The sequence below is a fragment of the Lepidochelys kempii genome, chromosome 8, assembly GCF_965140265.1.
Source record: "Lepidochelys kempii isolate rLepKem1 chromosome 8, rLepKem1.hap2, whole genome shotgun sequence".
NCBI classification, from domain to species: Eukaryota; Metazoa; Chordata; order Testudines; family Cheloniidae; genus Lepidochelys; species Lepidochelys kempii.
Genome location: NC_133263.1, coordinates 83,276,119 through 83,290,736, shown reverse-complemented (window position 1 = coordinate 83,290,736; position 14,618 = coordinate 83,276,119). Strand labels below are relative to the sequence as shown.

General features: G+C 41.7%; 1 protein-coding gene across 2 annotated transcripts in view; it reads left to right on the top strand.

The window, feature by feature from the left end:
• The first annotated feature begins 686 nt into the window (after positions 1-686).
• Positions 687-14,618, top strand: part of NEXN (nexilin F-actin binding protein) — a 52,396-nt gene continuing 38,464 nt past the window's right edge. Inside the window, exons 1-2 of one of the 2 annotated variants that reach the window (XM_073357277.1) lie at positions 687-839; positions 2,444-2,618. In XM_073357277.1, coding sequence (XP_073213378.1) covers positions 2,591-2,618 — 28 coding nt within the window. In that variant the 5' untranslated portion in view covers positions 687-839; positions 2,444-2,590. Of the gene's footprint in view, positions 840-2,443; positions 2,619-7,468; positions 7,723-14,618 lie in introns of those variants that run through there. The other variant, XM_073357279.1, reaches the window with a different exon arrangement.

The window sequence follows — 14,618 nt, the reverse complement described above, 5'->3', positions numbered from 1 at the left end:
TTCAAGGCTGAAAGTCTTAAGTTTAATGTTGCATTATAGGCCAAAAACAAAAGTAAGAGTTGAGTAAGATTTTTTTTATTTGTGTTAATGTGCCCTTCCACAATCCAATTTTTAAAGGAAAACAGATTAAAACATTTTATTTTTATATATATAAAAATATGGAATAACCTGTAGCATCTTAATGTGCTGCCACCAGCATTTATGACTTCTTGACAGTAGTTGCTAATGCAGACTATAAGCACTATTGTCACCATATGCTAGATTGCAAGTGGTTTAGTAGCTACTGTCTTTACTCTGCACTTTCTGGCCCAGATCCTTAGATGTGGACAAAATGTGCTTTGTGCTCTCTTGGTCTCATAGCATAAATTAGAGCAGCTTTCAGATTGCTATAACTTGTGCTGGCTGCCAACTGCCATGTAGTCCAGTACAGTAGCTGGGGATCACCAGGGTGCAGAGAGCTTGTAGCCAAGTCCCTTTTCCCTGGCCACGTTCCCTACACTAGCGGTCAGGAGTAAAGATGGTGCAGGATCCTGTATGTCAAACTGAAGTGATCTTTCCATGGCTGGCCTCACTGGCTTTCATGCTGCTTTAGAATTGCTTTTGCACCAGAAGTGTGACATAAGGCAGCCACAACATTGGGATAAATGTCCCTCCATATATAATAAACTTGATATGGGATAATTACAAATAACTCTGCAGCTTTGTAGCTAAAAGTTTCTAGTTTCGAATATGTAAACAAATTGGAATTGTATTTCATTTAAATATATTTCTGCTTCTCTTGCAGAAACCAATCCCAAAAAAATGTAAAATCATGGATAAACATTCTGAATACAAGAAAGGTGGTGATGTTACTTGTGAATCTGTGTGAAATGTCAACTGAAATATTGTTAAAATCAGAATAATAATTGATGTGTATGTGTAATACAGATACCAAAAACTGTTGCTGATCTGTCTGTTTCAAGATGCATGACCTGGCATCTCATCTCACTATATGTATTTTCTCCAAAGAGTATTTTCAGATAGAGTGTGGAATCTTTTTCACCTTTCCTGTTCAGTTCAAAAGAAAGATACTCATTTCCCTTGGGGCACAGTTCCAGAAATTCACATTTTAACAATTTATTGTGATGTATAAAACTGAAGTATACTGAATAATGAGATATTTAATTAAGAATCAAACTGGGAATGGAAGTACTAAGGAAACAGCATGCTCTATCCAGCAACCTCACCAGCTGAGATGATGTCAAAGGAAGCCCTGTCCATTCTCCTCCCTCCATTCTACATAAGATGTTTAGAACACTGCCACCTAACACTGCTCATGAGGATGTGGAAATTTAATTTTTACAAAACCAAAGTTCAATAGAAATGTCTTCTTTTACATTCTAGTGGGCCCAGTTTTTCCCACCCTACTAACAAATGTGCCCCTATTGGTAGGTGCAACCCATTGTGCTTGTGCATAATATAAATGTAGAATTGACTGGAACCTGAATAGTCTATTTTATATCCAAAATGAGAACTGCAGTTTGTATTTAAAAAATGCTAAATAGAGAAAAATTAATGAAACAGTTATTGTTAATGTGCAGTGTTGTAGCCATGTGGGCCCCAGGATATGAGAGAGACAAGATTGGTGAGATGAGACAAGCTTTCGAGCATCAGAGAGCTGAAGAAGAGCTCCGTGGTGCTCAAGAGTTTGTCTTTTTAACCAGCAGAAGTTTGTCCAATAAAAGATATTACTGCACCCACCTTGTCTCTCAATTATTTTTAAGTCTAAAGTGGTGCACAACAGGGGTTCTCAAGCTTCATTGCACCATGACCCCCTTCTGACAACAAAAATTACTACACAACCCTGGGAGGGGGGAACAAATCCGGGGGGGGGGGAGGCAAAGCCAAAACCCAAGCCCCACACCCTGGGCATGAGGGGAGGGGGTCAAAGCCCAAGGGCTTCAGCCCAATGCAGGGGGCCTGTAACCTGACCCCCGCCATCCAGAGCTGAAGTCTTCAGACTTCTGCTTTGGCCCTGGGTGGCAGGGCATCGGCCCTGGGCCCAAGCAAGTCTTAACACCAGCCCTGGCAACCCCATTAAAAAGGGGTCGTGACCCACTTTGGGGTCCTGACCTACTGTTTGAGAACCACTGGTGTAGAACATAGATGATAATTCAATATATTAATTTTTAATCCTTTTAAACCTGTAGAAGCTGGTGGTAGTCAGCATCGCACAGAATTAGGATTAGGCTCTAAATCAGGTTCACATGTTTCCTGTTCTGATGTAGTCACTATCTTGCTTTTCAGCGAAATGGTCACCACTGTGTGCTTCAGATAGTATGTAGCAAGTAGTACTTATGTGAACTTCCAATAAACTGTGCTGATGAAAATGGATACAGATTTGGAGAGGAGGAGTCAGTGTTCATGGATGCAGTTATTTGGACTGTAATTTTTTTCTTTCTAGTTCATCCTACAGCTGGCTGCTTCTGTCACAGAAATTAATTCCTTTGCATGGTTGCCTAGAAGAAAGTACGTAAAGAAGATCTGTTGCTAACCAGCTACATATATCTGAAGTGCTTTCTACCTATGCCTGCTATCCTGGGAAGCAGGAATGCCAAAGTTACACTTCAGTATTTATGGTACGTCTCCTACTGCACTACAGTGGTTTATATGTAGTGTTTCATAATGAAATATCAGAACTGAATTTATTTGTTCAAACATGCTACTTTTGAATGCAAATTTTGATGCTAGTTGGAGCAAGTTACATGCAAAAGCCATACGGTACTGCTAAGGTCAGTCAGAAACATTAAATGATACAAGGATTAAGATAAGTTTCAGAGTAGCAGCCCTGTTAGTCTGTATTCGCAAAAAGAAAAGGAGTACTTGTGGCACCTTAGAGACTAACCAATTTATTTGAGCATAAGCTTTCGTGAGCTGCAGCTCACTTCATCGGATGCATTCAGTGGAAAATACAGTGAGGAGACTTATAAACACACCACATGAAAAAATTGGTGTTATCATACACACTTGTAAAGAGAGTGATCACTTAAGATGAGCTATTACTAGCAGGAGAGCAGGGGGAAATAAACAGGGGGAAACAGTTTTACTTTGTGTAATGACCATCCAGTCCCTATTCAAGCCTAAGTTAATTGTATCCAGTTTGCAAATTAATTCCAATTCAGCAGTGTCTCATTGGAGTCTGTTTTTGAAGTCTTTTTGTTGTAAAGTCGCAATATTACAACAAGAAGTCTTCAAAAATAGACTCCAACGAGAGACTGCTGAATTGGAATTAATTTGCAAACTGGATACAATTAACTTAGGCTTGAATAGGGACTGGATGGGTCATTACACAAAGTAAAACTGTTTCCCCGTGTTTATTTTCCCCCACCCCACCCCCACTGTTCCTCAGACGTTCTTGTTAACTGCTGGAAATGGTCCACCTTGATTATCACTACAAAAGGGTTTCTCCCTCCTCTTCCCCTCCCCCCCCCTTGCTGGTAATAGCTCATCTTAAGTGATCACTTTCCTTACAGTGTGTATGATAACACCCATTTTTTTTCATGTTCTGTGTGTATATAAATCTCCTCACTGTATTTTCCACTGAATGCACCCGATGAAGTGAGCTGTAGCTCACGAAAGCTTATGCTCAAATAAATTGGTGAGTCTCTAAGGTGCCACAAGTACTCCTTTTCTTTTTAAGGATTAAGATATTTATATTAGCTGTGATTTTAGTTGTAATCTCACTTTTAATATGTTAATGATTATTGTACTTCACTTATGTAGTCTGTTTTTTACCAAACTAAATATGTATCAACTGAAGTTGGCTAAGGGTAAGCATACTGGTGAACTGTTTACTGCCTAAATGAAACGTGTATATCGAGTATAACAATTCAATGAAAATACTATAGAAGAAAAATAATTCTCATTTTGAGTTGTACAATGAATTTCCATATATAAAGCAAAAAATTACTATATATTTGTTCTAATGCTCATTCATTATATGTAGTTGGACCAGCTTGATGCATATCTACTCCAGTACTTCCTTACATGTCTACATTTTAATTAGGTTTTCCTATAACGTGCGTGTGTACTTTAATATACCAATATTTTATTTGCAGCCACCTTTGGCACCAATTAAACTTGTAGGTATTGGGGTTTTCTTCTCAAACTCTTTTTAATTTAAATAATTAAAAGAAAAAGCAGGGGGGCAGAAACTATTAGAACATGTTTCATTTAGGTGCATTAATTTAAACTGATAGTATGGCCCTTTTTTGTTTAATTCTACGCATTAAACAATCCCCAAGCATGATTTTTGGCATGGTAAGATGATGATCTAGCAAAAGTCTAACAGAAAATTGGTGTCGTTTAGTCCTGTAGTTTAAAAGTTATTACTCCTTTCTTCTATCAACCAAAACATAGGTGAAGAAAAGATATAGACCTAGAGTGTCAAACGTATAGCCTGGAGGTAGGATCTAGACCATGTCATGAGTGTAAGTGGCATGACAGACCCATAGAGACCCTGCTCATAGACCTTGGAGTGTCTGATGGGGCTTAATCCTCAGCAGTTGAAAGGCAAGAGAAAGAACCCCAATTAGTCATGCTTTGCATCTGGGGGGTAATTAATAGCTCTGCCTCCTTAGGCCAGGAGGTAAGAGGAAGCTCAGTTGGTGAGTACCTGCAGAGGAGACAGATCTCTCTGGCAAAGAGAAGTCCTGGGCTAGGGTTTAATAGCTAGGAAACAATGGAGGAAGAACATTATAGGAGCAGGTTAGGTTCCTGCAGTGGAAGCCCTGAGGTAAAGTCAATAAGGGAACTACAATGAAGCTTCAAAGGGGTAGCAGGATATTAGTTTGAAGACTTCTTTTGATTTTTATTTGGACTTGTTTGTGGTAGCCTGGAAGAGGTTTAGACGTTTATGTGACATGGCTGGAGAACCAAATCATTGAACATCCAAAGGGGATTTGGGGGATGAAGCAGGTTGTGATAGGCCACTGCAGGTCAAAGGAAGAGCCCAGTAGGGGAGCATTAGAGACAAGGCCACTTCAATCAAAAATGAGATGGCTCCTATGAGGTGAGAGTGCAAGCCAATATCACAATATCTGTCAGAGTCTGAAACAGTGACTATGAGGTGTGAATGTGCCTGTCCTCTTTTAATTTTATTGGTGTGTCAACTCTAATAGCTAATGGGAAAGGGGATGGAAGTGAAGCCTTCAAGGGATGAGAATTGCAAGTTGCTGCAGGGAAAGAAAGCCAAAGGACAGTACAGAGAATGCATGCAAAGAAAGAGAACAGAAACAGGAGGCCTAAAGGAGAGTGGGTTTTCTCACTGAATAATGACAGCACATGAATAAGTTATAAATAAAAGTGTAGTTACTACATAAACTATATTTTTCCCTTAGACAAACCTCCCCTGCAGCAGTGTCTAGACTGAGTAGTCTATGAAGTTATGAATTTATATCCTGGACCATAACTTGATATGGAATCCAGTGATCTCCTCTAAATTAGACACCCCTCCTGCGCTAAGTCATCATATTTGTTATTAGAAAGGAGGAGCAAAGATAATATCTATCATTCACATGCACTAGTATTTTTAAGGTTTTCAGTTTCCATAGTAATGGGTACATTATAAATGGCTTTGTAGGGCAAAAAGCATTATTTTAACAACCTAAATAGATGGTACTTTCCCATCTAAGTCTTGTAGCCACAAAGTCACAAGACATTTTATTTTAACTCTGTCTTTCAAATTGCTCATTGCTATCTAAAAAGAAGTCTAAATTAAATCATCCCATCTTGGTTTTAACCGAAAGGTTTATTTCAGAGATACTGGTTCATCCAGTAGTGAAGTGAGGAAAGGATGAGGAATTCTTGTATCCTCACTCTTTTTTTTTTTTTTTTTTAATCTCCATAGAATACAAGGCCAGAAGGGACCATTGTGATCATTTAGTCTGACCTCTTATATAGCACAAGCTATGGAACTTCCCCATAATAATTCCTAGACCAGATCTTCCAGAAAAACATCTGATCTTCATTTAAAATTGTGAGTGATGGAGAATCTACCACAACCCTAGCTAAATTGTTCCAACAGTTAATTACTTTCAGTGTTAAAAAAATATGCCTTGTTTCCAGTCCAATGTTCAGACTGCCAGCTGCAATATCATGTATTATTCTAAGGCGTATGCAACCAAGTCTAAGGCACTCTGATAAGCACAGTACAACAAATGTAACTAGGAGACAGTCCTTCTTGCCTAAGAGACCTTATAATCTAAGGAAGGAAGAACTCTATAGGTGAGTTTAAAGGGGGAGGGGAGGAGAGTATATTTAAAATTCAAGTTTTAAAGTTATATTTGTGCATCAAGCACAGAAAAGTTCTTAATTTCCAGGGGAAGGAAGATAGGCACCATCTGTTCCCTAAATGGCTGTTTCAGAATAATTTATACACTCTTCATTAGGTAGCTAACGTAGTTCCATAGTCCTGGTACTGTCTAGACTCTTCCCCACTCCACCACCCTGAACTTTGTCACATACTATTATTAGCTGGCTGCTTTCATGGGCTTGATGCTATAAAATGCCCCAGGGCTTTAGGGCCTGAGGCCCAGATCCCAGTTACTCACAAAGCATGAGCCAGTGCATTATCTCCGCGTGCTGTGGTGCAGAACTTTGTGTGGGAAGAGGCCCCTTGAAAGGCTTGTGAGCCGTAAGTATTTTCTGACTGCTTAGAAGACACTTGGTAAGGCAACTCCCATCTTTTCATGTATTTATACCTGCTCCTGTATCTTCTACTCCCTGCATCTGATTAAATGGGTTCTAGCCCAGGAAAGCTTATGCCTAAATAAATGTGTTAGTCTCTAAGGTGCCACAAGGACTCCTCCTTGTTTTTGCAAAAAAGAAAAGGAGTACTTGTGGCACCTTAGAGATTAACCAATTTATTTGAGCATAAGCTTTGGTGAGCTACAGCATCTGATCTCACTTCATTAAGATGCATCCGATGAAGTGAGCTGTAGCTCACGAAAGCTCATGCTCAAATAAATTGGTTAGTCTCTAAGGTGCCACAAGTACTCCTTTTCTTTTTGTGAACACAGACTAACACGGCTGTTACTCTGAAACCTGATCGTTGTTTTTGCTGATACAGACAAACAGGCTACCACTCTGAAACTAGGTGATAGGCGCCTTACAAATATCCCAGGCGCACCAGGTATGTATACCTGCCAGGTCTCACCTCTGCCCAGCATGGCAGGTGCCACTCGGCCATGGCAAGGTCTGTTTCGCTGCCCTGGTCCCCTGCCAGGCTTCCTTGGGTCCCCTTCCCCTCCTGTCAAGTGATCCCGGCGGGAGGCCGCCTGCGCGGGGCCCGGCCCGGGAACGCTTTGCTCCCCAGAGCCCCAGGTTATTTATAGCCTGTGGTGCTTCCAGCTCAAAATAACCCAGCCGCCGCGGCCGGGGGCTTGGCTCTGCCCCAGGCGCGCTGAGTCGGCCTGTGCCGGCGGGGAGGGGGCCGCGGCGGGCCCTGCCTGCCTGCGTCGGGACAGCTGCAGCCGGGCCGGGGCGCGCCTGGAATGCGGGCGAGGGCTGCGCACCAGGACTTTTATGGAAACTTGCAGAGCCGGCGGCAGCCAAGGGGCGCTCAGCAGCAGCCACAGCCGCGCCGCCGCCGCCGCCGCCGCCGCTCCCCAGCCAGCCAGCTCGCCCGCCCACCCGCGAGCCGCCGGGATTAGCGTGAGCCGGAGCCGCGGGCAGGACCCCCAGGTAAGACGCTCCGCGGGGCATAAAACTCCTCCGGAAAACTTCAGTGGGGCCGGCGCGGCTCCCGCTCCGCGCAGCCAGGGCACCGCAACCCTTGCTCCCTGCCCGGGCCATGCCGAGCCCGACCCGTCTCCGCCCTGTGCCCTGCTCCTCTGTCCCGTCCTGCGGCTCCCCCTTCTCCTCTCCGCCGCGGAGCCCGGCCCCGCTTCTCCCAGTCCCCTGCCCGCCTCCGCTGGGCTGTTCCCAGAAGCCTGGCTGCGCTGGGGCTCCTCTTTCCCCTCTCCCGGGGCTCCCCCTGTCGCCCCCCTGGCGTCGCCGTTCCCAATCCCTGGCAGAGCGTCATCGATATTAAGGCCAGAAGGCGGCACCCCGTCGTCCAGCCTGACTCCTGCGTATCGCAGGCCACCCCCAGCGCCCGCACCCTAAACGCAACACCTGAAATGCGACCCAAGTATTACGCAGCCCGGGAGCGGGAGACTAGGTCCTTGCAGCCGCAGGCTCCCGTAGTGGCAGGGAAGTGAGCAAATGAGGCGCCTGTTTCGTTGCGATTCAGAGGGACACCGGTGATTTGTGTCATCTCGCGGGGGCAGCCCCCCAACTTGCCCCTCTCAGGCTTTGAAGCCGTTTCAGCCGCCCAGCAGCGCGCACACAGGGCGAGACAGCAGGAGGGCTGTGTCAGACACAGGAGCTCAGCGTTGGGGGACGCCAGCTAGCACAGTCCAGGCCTGAGCAGTCAGTGTGACTGGACTGCGTTACCCTACAAATGAGAGGTTTCAGAGTAGCAGCCCTGTTAGTCTTTATTCGCAAAAAGAAAAGGAGGACTTGTGGCACCTTAGAGACTAACCAATTTATTTGAGCATAAGCTTTCGTGAGCTACAGCTCACTACAAATGAGCTGCGCCTGGTCTGAGGGGGAGAAGTGAAGCAAGTCTTATCCACCGGCCCATGTTTCCTCACCCACAGCAGTGCTTGGGGACCCTGCCCTTTCAGGAATTTAACCCATTCCTGGTGATTGACTTGAGTTAACCTGTGGTTTGGGTGCCCCAGATGTCAGGCTATAGTGAAAAGGAAACCTCTTAACACTGCAGGGGGTAGAACTGATCGGAGACTAAGGAGATGTCCACTGGAAATAAGATGCTGAGCTAAAAATAGTGCCAGGGTTGGTTAGTGGTGACAGAGTCCCTGGGTGAGGGGGTGGAAGGGCTGTCATCAGCCTATATCCTAAATCTAACTCAGCAAACCAGCACTGCACTCATTTGCTTATTTTTATAATTGTGGTCACTGCTGCTTGCTTCACTTTCACTAAATTTAATAAAAGGCACCTTTGGATGACATTAGTTATAGCAAAAAAATGCTTTGCTAACATGCTCCAATAAAGCACTGTTTTAGCCACATGTCCCCTTCTCTATGCTTTATACACAGAAACAATTACTATCTATTTTACTTAACTAATTTTTTAAAAAATATCAATAAATAATGGATGTGGGGAAATAGTTGGCCAGTAAAGAATCAAGAGGGCCTACCTGGAGACAGTGATGAATGAGACAGACAGACCAAAATGGTCTTTACTCCTTAAACTGTGGCCCAGTTCAGGACAGTAGATAGTGTAATTTATTGGCCTGTAGCAAAAACTGACAAGTCTCTGGCATTTTAATGTGTTTTGTTAAATACAATATGCCAGTTTAATAAAATTGTGATCTAGACCAGTGTGAAGTGGTGGGGCATTTATAGCAAATTTTAATGTAAAATTATTACAGATATCAAATGCTGTAATGAGCTGTATTAGTATTAATTCAATAGTATTTCAAAATGTTCAGTTTATGATGTTTGTCTTTACAAAAGAAACCCAGGAAAGAAATATGAATGGAGTCAGTAATTTGAGCAGCTAACCTTTTTGCTAACATTGTTATTTTGATTGAGTTGTTTAAAAACACTTTCTCTCTCTTTGGTAGAGATGTGAGTGTGCAAGCCATTTCTTATGTCTGTCTCTCAGTAGTTTGAGTTCAATATGGATGACAAAATAAATTCCTCCTTCCCTTCCGTTCTGTTTTCATCCAAAATGTCTCTATAAGTTGCTTCCAACTGGTGCAATCTCTGATGTTAGATATATTTTCAGATAAAATAAATGTAATTATAGTTTTGTCTGCTTGACTTTATTAAAAGTAATCTGAAAACGTATTTTATGAGTACATTTTACATTGCTTTCTCAAACTATCATTATCAGAATGTCATATTTTAGTTGTAATTGAATTTTATGTTTGAGAATGTATTTTGCAGATGTAATTTGTTCTGACATTTCTTTTAATGATAAGGGAGATCTGTTGCTAATTGAAGAAATATATATCTGTAAGAAATACAGTTGATAAAAGGTAGAAGAAGTATTCTGAAGATTTGACAATGAGTAATTATCATTTATATCCTAGAAATATACAAGTAGATGGAAATATGTATTGGGCCCATAAAGTTTAAGATAGCTGTTCTTTGAACACTTCCTGTGAGGGAATATTTTCCTCAATGGAAGAAGCCAGTATAGCCTACTGTGCTTAAACTCATCTCTAAGGATCTCCTGCTGAACAGGAGAGAATGCCATTTCCTAGCTGTTCCAGTGTCTGAAGTAAATTGGAACCTAGATGGGGAAAAAAAGATGAGTCAGACTCAGTCTAGGAAGACTGAAGTGATGGTGAGAAGCAGAAGAAAGCATTTCAAGGAAGTAGTAGGAGCTGTGACCTCAAGGTGTTACGCAGTCTCTCAGTCCTGTTGGCATCAGCTCTACTCCTGGACTATCCAACAGAAGCAGCAGCCAGAAATGCCTTTTATCTTCACTGAGCCAGGAGACTTCATCCTCTCCTGTCAAATGCAGGCATAACTACAGAGATCTAACCATTTATCACTTCCACCCTGGATTACTGCGGTGTATTCTATCTGGACAATGATCTTGGGGTCTAGATGGAAACTGTATCTAGTTCAACAAGCAGTGTCCTACTTTCCAGGAAGGGCAAACTACAGAAAGCAAATCACAACAGTACTCCACGCTCTACCCTGGATCCTTGCCTTATATAATTCTGCATTTCACGGTCCTAGTGTTTATCTTTAAAACATTCTATTAGCCTTCGTTAAACTGTCTCCATCATATCTGCTTCTCTATTCTGCTGCAGCATCTGTAATAATGTGGGATCTTGTAGTTTAGGGCTGAGCCCATTGCTTTCTCTCTCTCTAGCACCAGAAATTAGGATGAGTCAAAGTCTTGCTATATAGGGTAAGTCTATTGGGGATCGATTTATCGTGTCTCATCTAGACATGATAAATTGATCCCCGAATCGATGCCTGTACACCACAAATAGCAAAGCTGAAGTTGCATATCTTAGTTCGAACCCCCCGCCCCTTCCAGTGTAGCTTAGGCCTTAGGCCCAGTGTAAAGTTACCCAAAGTAGGCCTTCTCCCAGTAACAGAGCAGATCCTCCCCCTCCCCCAGACATTTTTTCTGGAACATAGCCCTGAAGATTGTTCCCTACTGTCTTAAACCTGGTAGGAACAAGAAGGCCACTCTCTATCATACAGAAAAGGTTATCTTCAGTTTGGACATAGAGCTGAGATGCTATGGTAATGGTGCTTATTACACTATAAGCAAAGCGTTTACAATAATCTGTTTTACCATAATAATGTCTGCTAAGATTATTCCGCTATGATACTTTAGCTGTAACATAGAGTGATGCATCTAACTTTGAGCTGTAAACTGAGCAACTTCACTTTATAAAACTGGATTTTTAAAGTTTGGGAAAGGGAGAATGAATATCATCTCTGTTCAGTGGGAGCCTTGGTTTAGTTGCTGGTTGATATTCTAGACACGCACATCAATTTCATGTAATTTTGGGGGGAAATAGTTTCTCTTATATAAAATATGCAAAAATATGAGTTGGTTTTGTAGTGAATTAATGCAGAATAAGATTCTAGGGGGAAGATTCTAAACTGGTATAAAGAGTCAGCTCCATTTAAGTCAATGGAGCAATAGAAGATTACACCAGTTGAGGTATCTCATTTCAAACTAGGCCTTATCCGGCTATATTTTAAAAGATTGGTTTTAGAAAGTTATAATCAGGGTTTAAGCAGGGCTCACATGATGAACAATAAGCAGGGGGAATGCTTTCCTGTGTCCTCTTCCCAGCTTTATTAAACTCAGTTTTTATTAAATATGTTAACAAGTACAACTGTGCTTTCCTGTCCTTAAGAGCCTTGACCATAAGTAATACATTTCCAAGTCTCAAAAGATTGTTTCCTACTTATAAAACAATCTTCTCTGTGGGTAGGTCATTAAAAGGAGACAGATGGTAAACATAAGACTAATGAAAATACTTGTTTATACAGTTGCCAGCAAGACAGTAAGTGAGCCTATCAGAAAGAGGAGTTATTGAGGAATTAGATATATTTTTTTCAACCTAGCTTTCAATTCCTGTATCTGCAAAAAGTAGCAATTTATTTAGGGGTAGAGTAGCAGTGGACTATCTCCCCAAGTAGGTCTTCTCCATCTGTACTATCTATATGAGAATGTTCATTAGTCTATTGCTAAACATAAGTTTTCACAGTTTCAAACTAATATAAGTAAATTGCTTCAAAATAGGAAGTAAGAACAGTTTTTATGTGCCTTAGGTCTTCCGCTAATGATAGACAACATATTTTAAAACAAAATCTAGAATAACTTTATTTCATGAAGGCTATGCAACAGCTTTTGTTCAGTTAAAGAACAAAATGGATCTAGACTATTCTCAGTGATAGCAGATTACAGGACAAGGAGTAATGGTCTCAAGTTGCAGTGGGGGAGATTTAGGTTAGATATTAGGAAAAACTTTTTCACTAGGAGGGTGGTGAAACACTGGAATGCGTTACCTAAGGAGGTGGTAGAATCTCCTTCCTTAGAAGTTCTTAAGGTCAGGCTTGACAAAGCCCTGGCTGGGATGATTTAGTTGGGATTGGTCCTGCTCTGGGCAGGGGGTTGGACTAGATGGCCTCCAGAGGTCCCTTCCAACTCTGTTATTCTATGATTTTATGAAAGGGTGGTGTAACTCTTACATAAGTGGGGATACATTAAGTTTAAACAGACTTTTCGGCTTAAGAGGTGATAAGGAAGAATAAAATTTTTGCTGTCTTGTAACATCTTTCTGTATTTATTTTAATTTTGTCTGAATAGCGGTGATGTGTGTGTGTGTGTGAGAGAGAGAGAGGTGACACAATTATACCAGCTAAAGACATATCATATAGTTGATCATTTCCTGTCTCCTCCCCCCCATCTTAGAACCAGTAAGATAAGTAAATTGTGTTTTTTAAACAATCCTGCGCAGATTCAGATATTTTCGCATAGCAGCTGAACCAATAACATTGCCTAACCTGTTTCCTAGTTTTACATCTGTTACCGTCTTTGTGATATTCACCAAGCACCATAGTTAAGATTTCATTTTAGCCTATTGAGTAACAATCTTCTCCATCATATGCAGACAAGCCATTCTAATAATAGGTTTTCCTCTGCTCTGCAGCTCCGGGGCCAGATCAGACCTGTCAATCACAGGATGGAGGTTTGGCTTCCCCTCCTGGGAAAACCCCTGGGAAAAACAGCTAGACTGTTTATACAGACTAAACATAGTCTAAGAACTTTGATTAACAGTATTAAAACATTAGACTAATATTTCCTGAGATACACCTTCACCCAGCTGAACTGAAATTTTACTTTAGATGTATATCAGTTAGAGAGGCAATGAGATGACAAGACTGACTAGTCCAAGAAGCAAAATAATCAGATAATAAATTTATTTCTCCATCGTATTCAGGTTTGTCATTCCAACTATGGGAGTACTACAGAAGGGAAACTGTATGGGAGGGCTCCAGTAACCAAAAATATGTACAGAAAAATTGGAAAAGTATTGTGATATCAAGGAAGCAAACTTTCCCTGAAAAGCTGAGATATGATTGTTATGCACAACCAAGTATACGATGAAGACACAGCACCCATTGATGTGGTAAAAATACACAAGGCCTATATACAGTTGGCCTCTGCCTCCCCAGAGAGTAAGCCTCGCTTCTGTTACAAGCACTTGCTTTCACTGGGACACACTTTCTTCCAAAACTGGGATATGTAACTGAGACTTTTAGAAGCAGTAATAGTTCCCCCTAACCAAGGGAATTAGTGAAGGCACTAATAGCAAAATGCCCTCTAATTTAGAAGCAGCATATTCCAGAGACCATACTGGTTGATTCTTTCCTAGTGATAAGGCCATTCTGAAGGATCCTTCACCTAATATTTTTGCTCATGAGGGGTAGATTACTTATGTGTAGGTCCAAGCAAAGACATATAAAGGGCTTGATTATATAAACAGCATGCAGCAAGTTGGGGTGTAAACCTACCTCTGATTAGACTGTCGCACATGGAGTGTCTGCATGGAGTCTGTTGCTGTGCATGAAAAGTTCCGTAGTGTGCTTTGATCTGCCCCACTTGGAAATGGTGAGGAAGTAGCTCTGTTCCTTTCTTTCTGAAAGATCTTAGAGGGTAGTATCAGACAAATGCTCTCTTAGGCATCAAACAGTATTCAGTTCCGTCACTGTTTCTGTTCAAGGTATATAGGATGTTATAAGGAGTGCAGCCATGGGCTGAAATGTAGTTAGCGTGCAACAAATGTACTGCTCTATATCTCCATTTCTTCTGACATAGATGGTGGAGTATAATGACTTACCCAGCCTCAACAAATAATTGCAGTAATTGGATTAGAGCCATCTAGCTATGTGTGAAATTTAGATTAAGAGTAAAGTGATACTTATAGGATGGGGAAGCAACTAGAAGAAATGTCATTAGAGTTGCAACCCATCCGTTTTTTACCCGGACAGTCTGGTTTTTAGCTTCTTTGTCTGGGTGCCATT